Genomic DNA, 14,656 nt, shown 5'->3' on the forward strand with positions numbered 1-14,656 from the left:
TTTGCAAATGATTTCTCCAATGAATCTATAATAGAAGGTTAATCAAAATGATCACTATTGTGCATGGTTCTTCCTTTATTGCAACTTTTTCACTATGTTTCGAATAACACTTTTTTGGGGGGTAAATTCAGATAAATATTTAAAATATGCAATACAAACAAAGTGTGTGAGTAGTATATATATGTCTACCTGAAATATGTTGGAAGACGTGTGCTGAAAGTTGGGGGAAAATAGGATACAAATGTGATTTATTTTTTTGTCCCAGTTTACACCACTTCTGTATAATGACCCTGAGGGTACAAACCATTAAGAAAACCTGCTTTTTCCATGACCAACTGACCAGGTGAAAGCTGGTCCTTTATTAAATCCACTTCAATCAGTGTAGATGAAGGCGAGGAGACAGGTTAAAGAAGGAGTTTTAAGACAATTGAGACATGGATTGTGTATGTGTGCCATTCAGAGGGTGAATTGGCAAGAAGATATTTAAGTGCCTTTGAACGGGGTATGGTAGTAGGTGCCAGGCTCACCGGTTTATGTCAAGAACTGCAACTATGCTGTTTTTTTTTACACTCTACAGTTTCCAGTGTGTATCAATAATGGTTCACCACCCAAAGGACATCCAGCCAACTTGACAACTGTGGGAAGCATTGGAGTCAACATGGGCCAGCATCCCTGTAGAATGCTTTCGACACCTTGTCGAGTCCAGGCCCTGACGAATTGAGGCTGTTCTAAGGGCAAAAAGGGGTGCAACTGAATATTAGGAAGGTGTTCGTAATGTTTTGTACACATTTTGAGAAAGTATAAAGCTTAGAGATTCCCGGAGCGCCCTCTCCCTCTCTAATCCAGCATTGGTTTTGATTCAGCCAGCTCGTGATTTGACCACATAACAAAAACAAAAAAGACACGTTCATTTAATAACAGCCATTTTAAGTGTTGGCAGCATCAATGTTCTCATGACGACAGACCATCACCGTTATTGTTGCTCTTTGTAGCACATGACCTTAAAGGTTACTTAGGCAACCGACAACTTGCTAGTCTCCTAACCCTTCCCCATACACCCACCCATCCCCTCTGACATGCAAGGATCTAACATGTGAAAGTAAAAGGAATATGAAAAATAAGATGAAATAATAATAATAATAATAGAAAATAAAACAACCCCTACTGAACATAGATAAGAGGAGGATGGAGAGAGAATGACTAGTAATAGAAAATAAAAAACCCTCTTACTCGCCGTCCAACTGACCGTTTGTCTGGGACAATCTCGGTTGTTCATCTGTTCGTCCGTCAGTCTTTAGAGGCTGCAAGTCGTAAGCAGTCTGTGTGAGGACACAGTGGAAGAGACAGTCACCCCTTTCTTTGACATACTCGTGCTCCCTCATCTCTCTTCATTGGGGAAGACCTGTCTGGGAAGGCTGGGTGACCCTGTATGGTTGAGGGGGTGGGGGGGTCGAGAGGGAAAGCCATATAATGTACATTCGGAGGGCGAGAGGGTGGGTCCTGTGTCTGTCCATCCATGAGTGAGTGTGGAACTCTGCTGCCCTACATGGCCAGAGGGTTAGTGGTGGTGGCAGGGGAGGTTGTGTATTTGGGCGGGGCCAGCTCCAGGAGTGCACGCACCGTCCCGGCCACCAGGGGGAGCCCTCTCTCCTCCAGGATGTGGAGGGGCAGGCACAGCTGCGTCTAAGGCCAGATGAAGAGCACACGCACACAGACGACAAAGGGAGGAGGGAAAACGGGAGAACAAAAAAGGGTATGTCAATGGATGGGCAAATAATAACAAAAACTACCAAAAGATAACAGAAATCAACACAAATGGAAAGAAACTCAACATAAGATGGAAAAGGAGGTGAACGGGATCCAAATGGCATGACCTTGAGGAGAGCAGGGAAGTGAAGCAGGGAAGCGAAGCGGAGCAGGGAAGCGGAGCAGGGAAGCGGAGCAGGGAAGCGGAGCAGGGAAGCGGAGCAGGGAAGCGGAGCAGGGAGCAGGTGTGCAAACACAGGCACAGGGTTACAATAAGTAGGGACTTGTGCACTGAGACACCCACTGAACAACATATCCCACAGGAGAGAGAACAAGCTGAAGACAAGCAGAAGTAGCGAGGAGAGAAGACAGGCGGCAAAGAGGAAGGAAGTCACACCAAATATTTGGTTCATTTTATTGTGAAAGGAGGAGCTCTGGGAAAGAGTTGAAAGGTCAACAACAGAAGACACAGGAGAGATAGGCACGTTGTTACACACACTGGAAGCAAACAGACCACTGACAGAGAACATTCACACCGCTCTTCAAAGCCAGAGGAGACATTACTCCTTGTCATTCAGCATAGACCAACAACAAACTACACACACAGCCTGTCCCCCCCGAATGTCACCCTATTCCCTATTGAGTGCACTACTTTTAACCAGGGGACACATAGGAATCTGATTAAAAGTAGTGCACTATAAAGAATAGGGTCCCATTTGGAACAAAATAGATTCACTCGCTCTGTCTCACAAAATATGTGCTTCGTCTTTGTATAGAACGGTATAAGAGCACTCATTGCTAAATACAGTGCCTTCAGAAAGTATTCACACCCCTTGACTTTTTCCACAATTTGTTGTGTTACCACCAGAATGTAAAATGGATAAAATTTTTCCCCCACTGGAACACACACAATACCCCACAATGTTACAGTGGAATTATGTTTTTAATTAAAAATGAAACGCTGAAATCAATAAGCAAGTATTCAACCCTGTTGTTATGGCACCTAAATAAGTTCAGGAAGAAAAATGTACTGAACAAGTCAGAGACTCAATCTATGTGCAATAATAGTGTTTAACATGATTTTTGAATCACTACCTCATCTCTGTACCCCACACATACAATCATCAGTCTCTATTTAGAGCAGTGATTTCAAACCGATTCGACCACAAAAACCAGGGAGATTTTCCAATGCCTCACAAAGGACACCTTTTGGTAGATGGGTAAAAAAAAAACACAAAAACCCCCACAGACATTGGATATCCCTTTGAGTATGGTAAAGGTAAACTTAGGACTGTGTATTCAATAAACCCAGTCATTACAAATATACAGGCTTTCTTCATAAAAACTGAAACATCACATTTACATAAGTATTCAGACCCTTTACTCAGTACTTTGTTGAAACACCTTTGGCAGCGATTACAGCCTCGAGTCTTCTTTGATATGATGCTAAAAGCTTGGCACATCTGTATTTGGGGAGTTTCTCCCCATTCCTCTCTGCATATCCTCTCAAGCTCTGTCAGGTTAGATGGGGAGCGTCTCTACACAGCTATTTTCAGGTCTCTCCAGAGATGTTCGATCGGGTTCAAGTCTATGCTCTGGCTGGGCCACTCAAGGACATTCAGAGACTTGTCTCTTCCCCAGATCTGTGCCTCGACACAATCCTGTCTCGGAGCTCTATGGACAATTCCTTCGACCTCATGACTTTGTTTTTGCTCTGATATGCACTGTCAACTGTGGGACCTTAATATAGACAGGTGTGTGCCTTTCCAAATAATGTCCAATCAATTGAATTTACCACAGGTGGACTCCAATTAAGTTGTAGAAACATCTAAAAGATGATCCATGGAAACAGGATGCACCTAAACTCAGGTAATGAATACTTACGTAAATAAGGTTTATGCAAAACATTTTTTTTTACAAACATTTCTAAAAAACGGGTTTCGCTTTGTCATTATAGGGTAGTGTGTGTAGATTGATGAGAAAAAAATAAATGTCATAATTTTTAGAATAAGGCTGGACGTAACACCTGGAAACAGCCAAGGGGTCTGAATACTTTCCGAATGCACTGTATTAGGGTTTTATTTGTCAGATTTTTGTTCTCCCACTTTGACAGTGTATTTTGTGTAGATCGTAGACAAAAAACTACAATTAAAGCCATTTTAATCCCACTTTGTGACAAAATGTGGAAAAAGTCAAGGGGTGTGAAAACTTTGGGAAGGCACTGTAGTCCTGCCATATCCTGGGGCTGATTGTTACCACAGCTTGTGTCTACATAGACTGGTCCCAGGTGTGTTTGTGCCATTTTACCGCACAAACAGATCTGGAACCAGGCTAGTGTTAACCCCATTCATCACACACCACAGAGACACAAAATGGGGGTAGAGTGACGTTGCCCCTAGACACTGATCTTGGGTCAGTTTAGCATTTGACCTAATAAAGGTTAAAGACAAAGTGAAACATTGTAGTAAGTTAAAAGGGATTTTGATAACCAAACGTGATAAAGAAGCAAGTTCAAACCCTTCAACCAGTAACAAAAAAAAAATAGAAAATTGCCTCTGACTACTGCGTGCCGCCATCTTCATAACGTGTCATCACTTGAATGTTTCGTCTGACAGGCATGCCAGATTACAATGCATAAAAATGTTTTCATTTTGACAAGAAAAATTTGAAGAAAATATGTGCCTCTTAGAAGGCTATCCGGTTAGAAATTAGCCAGATAACATGGTTTGAACAATTGTACTTGGGAGTATGGCTAGACAGTACACTGTCATTCTCTCAGCACATATCCAAGCTGCAGGCTAAGGTCAAATCTATAGTTGGACACATCCCTGCACTCTATACTCCTCTGTAAACTGGTCATCTCTGTATACCTGTCGCAAGACCCACTGGTTGATTCTTATTTATTAAACCTTCTCAGGCCTCACTCCCTCCTATCTGAGATACCTACTGCAGCCCTCATCCTCCACGTACAACACCCATTCTGTTAAAGGTCCCCAAAGCACATACATCCCTGGGTCGCTCATCTTTTCAGTTCGCTGCAGCTAGCGACTGGAACGAGCTGCAACAAACACTCAAACTGGACAGTTTTATCTCCATCTCTTCATTCAAAGACTCAATCATGGACACTCTTACTGACACTTGTGGTTGCTTAACATGATGCATTGTTGTCTACCGTGTTTGTGCAGGTACCATGGGGTGATGTTGTCATGATGTGTTGTTACTATGTTGTGCTGTCATGTGTTTCTGCCATGTTGTGTGGTTGTCTCTTTCGTTGTGATGTGTGTTTTGTCCTACATTATTATTTTGAATCCCCCGTTCTCACAGGATGTCTTTTGCCTCTTGGTAGGCAGTCATTGTAAATAAGAACTTGTTCTTAACGGACTTGCGTAGTTAAATAATCTACTTATACACTGTGCAAGTTGGGCTATCATAGCTAGGTAGCTAGACCAAAACCACGCCACGCTCAGCTATCATTGATGAATATTTTGTTAGTTAGCTAGCTAGTGATGTTATAAGAACAGCTTGCGACAGTGCAGGATTTTATGATGGATACTGGCAGCATCATATGGTAAGTCTGACTACTAGATGCTGGACATTTAACAACCTACATGTCTGTAGCTAACGTTAGCTTCCATGAACTGAATACTTGTTTTACTAGTCAGCTGTTCCTAGCCCAGCTAGCCTCGCTCAGGTTTGGCACATCGTAAGTCCCTCACTGCAAACCATATTGAATACCGTTTTATGCATTGTGTACACCATGTGCCTACAAAAGAGACTATTGTTGTGGGCACTACCATGCGGTTAGCTAAGCTTTTTGCTCTTAGCTAGCTTGATGGCTAACAGTATGATCGATGCCCGTCTAAACTACTGTAATGTTTAACACAGCTAGACCTTGCTCGCTGAATGAACATAAAAACGTGCAATTGGTTTATTGACTGGACTATACAAGTTTATTCAATACTAGCTAACTGCTTTGCTATTGTGGGCATCCTGTATTTAGCTCCGATGCCCCCTGCCCATGTGAAAATCACTTATGTAGCCTACAACTGACTGAGCTCAAAAACGTATGCAAGTGGATTTTTTGACAGGACAATACAGGCTTGTCAACATGATTGTTAATATTTTATTGTTGTTCCATCTCAAATTGGTAGTTGTAGCTTTTCGTTTATTCACTTCATAATCAGTCTTGATCAAAAAGCCATGCGTACAGTTCGGCAGCGGACGCTCTACCAATTCCCATGACGTTTTTTTTCAATATGGCTGTGGCCACATCTTTCCAAGCGTGTGCTAGGTGCTCTCAAACCTATCATATACTTTAAAAGCATTTTCATAACATCATGTTCAACAATGTTACCTAATGTCAACATGTAAAATGTAGGTTGATTTGAGCATTTCAGTTCCACTAAGGTTAGGATTGGGGAAGGGGAAGCTGATCCTAGATCTGTACCTAGGGGTAACATCACCCCAAAGCCACAAAATGAGCGTTAGGACAGAGGGGGGCTCGATCACAGACAGTCAAGGAGAAAAGGGTACCTGTAGGATACTTGATTGTGCGTCAGCAAGGACTCAAAGGCTTACAAATGACCCTCGGCTACCTGCTCTCTTCTTGATTAGGCAAAAACGTCCGACTGACTTTGCAGCTAAGGCTAAGCCATGTTCGAGTCAGGAGAGAAGGGAAGCGCTTGGCGTTGATTGGTCAGATTACTTGTGGTTGGTTCTTCTCAGGGGCAGTCGGGGAGGAGGAAGCACGGAGGCTACATATGACAAGCCCCCCGACTTTGATGTTATCTGTGCAATGGAAGTGGCTTTCGGGTGGGAAGGTTCCATCTAAAAAACACGCACACACGTCGGCAGGCGGACAAACCTAAGGCACAGAAGGAGGTTCAGTAGGTAGGTCCAGTAGCAGACAGCTCATTGACAACCCAGCAACCTCCAGGGTCTCGCTGTGCCAGTATATGACAGATTGGTAACAAGGGAGCATTGAAGGTCCATCTTGCCACTCCTTGATTGGAAGCAAGTAACCGTCCCCAACAAACAACTGGAACAACAAAAGATAAAACCTACTATATGGTATTTGGCATATGGAGTTGTTCCCTTTTCAGTGGATGGCAAACCAGGCAGTGGCGAGCGCTCCTCTTTGTTATGGTAAAGTGGGACAGAGAGGTCCACTCTCATTCTTGTGTTTTTCCCTTGTCGAGTTCTGCTGCGTCTGAATGGATACCGCTGTGGTGATGGGAGTCGGCGCAATATGAAATGAGAAGCGCGTAGGAGTGCGAGTGGTGTGTGAGCCAGCGTGTGTGTGTACGAGTGGTGGAGAGCCAGCGTGTGTGTGTGTACGAGTGGTGGAGAGCCAGCGTGTGTGTGTACGAGTGGTGGAGAGCCAGCGTGTGTGTGTACGAGTGGTGGAGAGCCAGCGTGTGTGTGTACGAGTGGTGGAGAGCCAGCGTGTGTGTGTACGAGTGGTGGAGAGCCAGCGTGTGTGTGTACGAGTGGTGGAGAGCCAGCGTGTGTGTGTACGAGTGGTGGAGAGCCAGCGTGTGTGTGTACGAGTGGTGGAGAGCCAGCATGTGTGTGTATGTGTGGTGTGTGAGCGAGCATGTGTGTGTACGAGTGGTGTGTGAGCCAGTATGTATGTGTATGAGTGGTGGAGAATCAGCATGTGTGTACGAGTGGTGTGTGAGCCAGCATGTGTGTGTATGAGTGGTGGAGAGCCAGCATGTACGTGTACGAGTGGTGTGTGAGCCAGCATGTGTGTGTATGAGTGGTGGAGAGCCAGCATGTACGTGTACGAGTGGTGTGTGAGCCAGCATGTGTGTGTACGAGTGGTGGAGAGCGAGCATGTATGTGTACGAGTGGTGTGTGAGCCAGCATGTGTGTGTACAAGTGGTGGAGAGCGAGTTGGTAAAGTGAGAAAGGGGTTGTGCATCCAGACAGACAGTTCAGAGGTGGGGCACCAGGTGGCAGTACAGGGCACACAGTACAGACATGATGGACAGATAGAAGAGGGCGAAGCCTGCCATCTGGGCCGGGGGAGAAGGCATTAGGAGGGGGGGAGGAGCCATGGAGAGCAGGACCCCCAGCGTCCCGTAAACACAGCCTCCCCGGCCATCCAGAACCTCCTCCACTGTGCACAGCCTCTCCTGTCCCATGGGACATGAAGTAGGGGAGAGAATCGGCAGGCAAAGGATACAATTAAATAGATAGGGGAGATGTGTGTTTGGACGGACAGATGGAAGATGAGTTTGAGGGGGAAGTGTTACAGTTAAAAGAAAGAAGAGCGGAGGAGCAGAAAGAGAAAGTTACTGTTAGGAACAGGCAAGCGGCTCTCCAAGTCAAGTTTACAAAAGCTCTGCAGGTTGCCAGTATGTCAGATGAGTTAGCTGGAGTCAACTGATAAAAAGAGCAAGGACAGAACTAAGCTAAACTTTAGTGATGATACAAAAAGCAGAGTAGTAGAGGGAGTCTGTCTTACTTACTCCGTACAAGAAATCTTATGACTGAAGAGAAAAACCTGTACTGAAAGTAGCCTTTAGGTATTTAACTAAATTGGTGAGGTCACCGTCTGCTGCTAGCAAATTAAAATCTGAAGAACAGTCAGTCAGTACAGGTTCTCTTGTATCATATGCTTTACCCATAACAAACACACAGACGTTTAAGCATGAAGACTAGTGAGTTGTATGCCATTCCTTTATTCAACTAGTATGAAGGTCTTACCTGTGGAACCCCGATCCTGCGACACGCCTCCAGAAAGTTCTCCACGTTCCGCCGACACTTGGCCATCGTCAGTTTGGGCTTGATGGACAGAGACAGAACGGGGACACTGGTAAGCACAACGACAGCGGCTTGTCTCAAATGGCGCCCTATTACCTGTATAGTGCACTACTTTTGACCAGCGCCTACGGTCACAGTAGTGCACTATGTAGGAAATAGGGTGCCATTTGGGACAAAAACAGTGTCTGATCATAACCCCAATGCAAATGTATGGCAAAGTAAAAAGGAGCATTGTTGTATTGATATGCTTGAAGTGTAGTGTTCCTGACTGACTAAATTCATTCTGAAACTGACATCACTAATGCACGTATGGTATGCACGCACAGCACACGCATAGTGCACACACAAACTCACCACAGCAGGGGAGGGCACATGGATGCTGGGTACGGATCGCGGCCGCACGTGATTAGCCAGATGGCAGAGGACGACCCCGTCGGTCAGTGCTGCTCCCAGGTCGCTGGGCAAGGACACTTTCAGACGCGACTCTATGTTCTACAAAATAGAGCAGGACACAATTACAGGGGGATCAGCACATGTAGGGACAGGAGCTTTTCCTGACCTTGTGATCCGATCAGGGCTCATAAAGCATCTCAGAGTAGGAGTACTGATCTAGGATCAGGTCCCGGGTCCATCTAATTGTACTCATTATGATCTGAAAGGAAAGACTGATTCTAGTTCAGCACTTCTAGTCTGAAATGCTTTATGAATACGGACCAAGGAACCCAGTAGAAACTCCAGGCTCTAATGGCTTGGTCAAAAGGGGGGAGAATCTGTTGGTAGGGTGTTGTTCACCTTCCGCAGTTGCTCCACCAGAGCAGCCTCCTCTCCCATGGGGCCTTGAGGCTGGGTAGGGGTCACATCTTCACGCTCTGGCCTGGAGGCGGCACCATCACCTGGTGGGGAAGGCAGAACCAGACAGGCTCAAACATTCACATACAAGATCAAAAGCTGGTGAAAGCAGAATGGGTGCTAGTCATTTATCCTGAAGAGGGTGAAGTCCAGTTCTCTACAGATACAATGGCATGATCAGACACATGGCAAACAATTCAGAAGACAAACTACCGCAGACAGGCGGGCGGAGCTCTACCGCAGACAGGCGGGCGGAGCTCTACCGCAGACAGGCGGGCGGAACTCTACCGCAGACAGGCGGGCGGAACTCTACCGCAGACAGGCGGGCGGAACTCTACCGCAGACAGGCGGGCGGAACTCTACCGCAGACAGGCGGGCGGAACTCTACCGCAGACAGGCGGGCGGAACTCTACCGCAGACAGGCGGGCGGAACTCCACCGCAGACAGGCGGGCGGAACTCCACCGCAGACAGGCGGGCGGAACTCTACCGCAGACAGGCGGGCGGAACTCTACCGCAGACAGGCGGGCGGAACTCTACCGCAGACAGGCGGGCGGAACTCTACCGCAGACAGGCGGGCGGAACTCTACCGCAGACAGGCGGGCGGAACTCTAACGCAGACAGGCGGGCGGAACTCTAACGCAGACAGGCGGGCGGAACTCTAACGCAGACAGGCGGGCGGAACTCTAACGCAGACAGGCGGGCGGAACTCTAACGCAGACAGGCGGGCGGAACTCTACCGCAGACAGGCGGGCGGAACTCTACAGCAAGACGGAAGTCTGACAGCACTCAAACAGATGGGATCAGAAAACCAACAGAGCTGAACATCATACACAACAGTCAAAAAGCAGACAATTTCCTCTCCCCCATTTAAAAACATAGAAATCTGTCCATATTGAAAATGATTACCCACCGTCTCTCAGTGACTTTGCAGGATCCCATCCAGACATGTCTATCAGCCCAGACACAGTTACCAGAACAATGTCACATACGACACTCAATTGTGACATGCGCATTGCATGCTCAAGAGGAACCAACACTCTTTTCTCAAAGCTCGCAAGGTCATGCAGCCAAGATCCAGAGGTTGTGATCCGGTGACATACCTCTCCTCTGCTCTTCCTTCTGGCTGAGGCGAAACAAGAAGCTGTCTGGCCGCTGGGCGGGCCCCTGGCAGGAGGGCGGGGCAACAGTGCCGGGGTAAGAAGGTGATTGGAGGGCTGCAAGCAGAACAGGATGTGAGCAGGTGGGAGAGTGGCAGAGTGAATAGACCGTGGAGTAAAATCCTTTCAGATCCACAGGAACGTCTAGGGGGTAGTGGTCAATTAGGAATACAGAAATTAGTAAATTAGAAAGGAGAGGGAGGTGTGTGTTGGAAGCCGCTCAAGTTCACAGCCATTTATAATCTGGTTTCCCTGGAAGCCAGTGGGACAAGCTGCACCGAGCAGTGTATGGCAGCCGTGATGTAACCGTAGAGGGAAATGGAGGAATAGTGTGACTGTTGTCTTACCCGTGGGAGACAGGGAGGAGCAGCGATCCTCGCCCTGCTGAGTGGCCAGTCGAGTCCCAGCGGAGAGCAAACAGAGAGAGAGTTCATTTAATTTGAGTCAAGACAAAAAACACCAGCATTCATGCATATACAGTTCCCTCAACAATACTCCGGTTTCACACCTCCTTTGACACCAGAGATGTAATGGGGGAGGGAAAGGCCTGTAAACATCACTCGACTGTTTGGTGTTTACAGACCTATCTTTTAGCGCGACAACAAAGATGGGCAACTGTTACATAAGAGAGGGTGGACTGTGGGCATAGAGCCATGAAGCTCTCTGGCTGCAGGTAGGTAGAGTGGCCCTTAGTTATTATAAGCTGACTCTATCATATTCATGGATTGTAGAGGTCGACCGATTAATTAGGGCCAATTTCAAGTTTTCATAACAATCGGTTATACGGCATTTTTGGACGCCGATTATGGCCGATTACATTGCACTCCACGAGGAGACTGGGTGGCAGGCTTACTACCTGTTACGCGAGTGCAGTAAGGAGCCTAGGTAAGTTGCTAGCTAGCAATAAACTTACCTTATAAAAAACAGCAATCAATCTTAACATAATCACTAGTTATCTATACATGGTTGATGATATTACTAGCTTGTCCTGCGTTGCATATAATCAATGTGGTGCCTGTTAATTTATCATTGAATCACAGCCTACTTCACCAAACAGGTGATGATTTAAGAGCATTCGCGAAAAAAGCACTGTCGTCGCACCAATGTACCTAACCATAAACATCAATGCCTTTCTTAAAATCAACACACAAGTATATAGTTTTAGATCTACATATTTAGTTAATATTGCCTGCTAACATGAATTAGCTGCAAGCAGTCAGGGTATGTGCAGCAGTTTGGGTCGCCTGGCTCGTTGCAAACTGTGTGAAGACCATTTCTTCCTAACAAAGACCATAATTAATTTGCCAGAATTTTACATAATTATGCAATGTAACAGCAATATTTAGACTTAGGGATGCCACCCGTTCAATAAAATACGGAACGGTTCTGTATTTCACTGAAAGAATAAACGTTTTGTTTTTGAAATGATAGTTTCCGGATTTGACCATATTAATGACCAAAGGCTCGTATTTCTGTGTTTATTATATTTAGTCTATGATTTAATATTTGATAGCGAAGTCTGACTGAGTGGTGGTAGGAAGCAGCAGGCTCGTAAGCATTCATTCAAACAGCACTTTCCTGCGTTTGCAGGCAGCATTGCGCTGTTTATGACTTCAAGCCTATCAACTCCCGAGATTAGGCTGGCAATACTAAAGTACCTATAAGAACATCTAATAGTCAAAGGTATATGAAATAAAAATGGTAGAGAGAGAAATAGTCCTATAATTCCTATAATAACTACAACCTAAAACTTCTTACCTGGGAATATTGAAGACTCATGTTAAGAGGAACCACCAACTTTCATATGTTCTCATGTTCTGAGCAAGGAACTAAAACGTTTTCTTACATGGCACATATTGCACTTTTACTTTCTTCTCCAACACTTTGTTTTTGCATTATCTAAACCAAATTGAACATGTTTCATTATTTATTTGAGACTAAATTAATTTTATTTTTGTATTATTTTAAGTTAAAATAAAATTGTTCATTCACTATTGTTGTAATTGTCATCATTACAAATCTATATATAAAAATCGTCATCGGATTTTTTTGGTCCTCCAATAATTGGTATCGGCGTTGAAAAATAATAATTGGTCGATCTCTAATGGATTGGATTTATATACACCTAGTGTTTTGCTACTAGGTGCTCAAAGTGCTTTACATTGTACAGGGGAAACACCTCCGCTCACACCTGGGTGATGCCACGGCAGCCATTTTTCAAGGGAGACACATGTGCGAGCCAAACCCTAACAATCACCTAACTGGCCCTGGGCCAGTGTTTTGCAACATGCTCTAACACCCAAAGTATAAGGATATAAAGAGAAAGAGACAGAAGGGAGGTTGAAAAGAAGACGTGCAAGTTTGGAGTACCTGCAGTAGACACGTGGGGACGATATCTATGGACATCCCAGACCCGGAAAGAGACTGGGGTGGGGGGCACAAAAATATAAAGGAGAGAGACAAGAAAGTAAAGCCAAAAGGTGGATTGAAGGATTTTTAAAAATAAAAATGTAACTCAAGAAAAATAAGATAAAGAGACTATTAAATGCTGAGAAAGGTCAAGAGAACATTGAGTACTATTCTGCTAATTGAGTAAGCACAGTGGAAACAGCATGCTGCACAGATAAGGGCAACAAAACAACAACCGTGAGTGTGGGTGTTTGCGTTTGTGTGATGGTACATTACATGACAAAAATGATGTGGACACCTGATACAACAGCCTCCACTCTTCTGGTTAGGCTTTCCACTAGATGTTGGAACATTGCTACGGGGACTTCAGCCACAAGAGCATGAGTGAGGTCGGGCACTGACGTTAGGTGTTTAGGCCGGGCTCGCAGTCGGCGTTCCACTTCATCTCAAAGGTGTTCGATGGTGTTGAGGTCAGGGCTCTATGCAGGCCAGTCAAGTTCTTCCACACCGATCGACAAACCATTTCGGTATGGACCTCACTTTGTGCATAGGGGCACTGTCATGCTGAAAAAGGAAAGGGCCTTCCCAAACTGTTGCCACAAAGTTGGAAGCATCAAATAGTCTAGAATGTCATTGTATGCTGTAGCGTTAAGATTTCCCTTCACTGGAACTAAGGGGCCTAGTCCGAACCATGAAAAACAGCCCCAGACCATTATTCCTCCTCCACCAAACTTTACAGTTGGCACTACGCATTGGGGCATTCCTCCTGGCATCCACCAAACCCAGATACATCACTCCGGAGAATCCGTTTCCACTGCTCCAGAGTACAATGGCAGCGAGCTTTACACCACTCTAGCCAACGCTTGGCATTGCACATGCTGATCTTAAGGCTTGTGTGCGGCTGCTCGGCTATGGAAACCCATTTCATGAAGATCCCAACTAACAGTTATTGTGCTGACGTTGCTTCCAGAGGCAGTTTAGAACTTGGTAGCAAGTGTTGCAACTATGAACAGACCATTTTTAAGGGCTATGCGCTTCAGCACTAGGCTCCCGTTCTGTGAGCTCGTGTGGCCTAACACTTCGCGGCTAACAGCATTTACAGTTGACTGGGGCAGCTCTAGCAGGGTAGAAATTTGTCGAATGGACTTATTGGAAAGGTGGCATCCTATGACGGTGCCATGTTGAAAGTCACTGAGCTCTTCAGTGAGCTATTCCACTGCCAACGTTTATGTATGGAGATTGCATGGCTGTTTGCTAGGTTTTATTCACCTGTCAGCAGCAGGTGTGGCTGAAATAGCCGGATCCACTAATTTGAATGGGTGTACACATACTTACATATACACATATATATATATATATATATATATACACACACACAGTGCATTTGAAAGTATCCAGACCCCTTGACTTTTTCCACATTGGTACGCTTCAGCCTTGTTCTAAAAAGAAATTATGATTATTTTTTTAAAAATCAATTCACACACAATAACCCACAATGGCAGAGCAAAAACAGGTTTTTAGAATTATTTTCAAAGGTATTAAAAATAAAAAACTGAAATATCACATTTACATAAGTATTCATACCCTTTACTCAGTACTTTGTTGAAGCACCTTTGGCAGCGATTACAGCCTCAAGTCTTCTTGGGCATGACGCTACAAGCTTGGCACACCTGTATTTGGGGAGTTTCTCCCATTCTTCTCTACAGATCCTCTGAAGCTCTGT

At 45.3% G+C, this 14,656-nt stretch overlaps 1 protein-coding gene across 17 annotated transcripts in view; it reads right to left on the reverse strand.

Annotated features, from left to right (window-relative positions):
* Positions 1-910: 910 nt before the first annotated feature.
* Positions 911-14,656, reverse strand: part of LOC112216701 (DISP complex protein LRCH3) — a 79,909-nt gene continuing 66,163 nt past the window's right edge. For 4 of the 17 annotated variants that reach the window (XM_024376707.2, XM_024376700.2, XM_024376703.2 and 1 more), the window contains 7 exons: positions 12,895-12,948; positions 10,872-10,908; positions 10,468-10,581; positions 9,310-9,410; positions 8,872-9,009; positions 8,461-8,538; positions 7,407-7,886 (listed from right to left, as the gene is read on the reverse strand). In XM_024376707.2, the coding sequence (XP_024232475.1) occupies positions 7,686-7,886; positions 8,461-8,538; positions 8,872-9,009; positions 9,310-9,410; positions 10,468-10,581; positions 10,872-10,908; positions 12,895-12,948 (723 nt within the window). In that variant the 3' untranslated portion in view covers positions 7,407-7,685. Of the gene's footprint in view, positions 1,684-7,406; positions 7,887-8,460; positions 8,539-8,871; positions 9,010-9,309; positions 9,411-10,467; positions 10,582-10,871; positions 10,909-12,894; positions 12,949-14,656 lie in introns of those variants that run through there. The other 13 variants (XM_024376709.2, XM_024376701.2, XM_024376704.2 and 10 more) reach the window with 7 other exon arrangements.

The sequence above is a fragment of the Oncorhynchus tshawytscha genome, linkage group LG17, assembly GCF_018296145.1.
Source record: "Oncorhynchus tshawytscha isolate Ot180627B linkage group LG17, Otsh_v2.0, whole genome shotgun sequence".
Taxonomy (NCBI): Eukaryota; Metazoa; Chordata; class Actinopteri; order Salmoniformes; family Salmonidae; genus Oncorhynchus; species Oncorhynchus tshawytscha.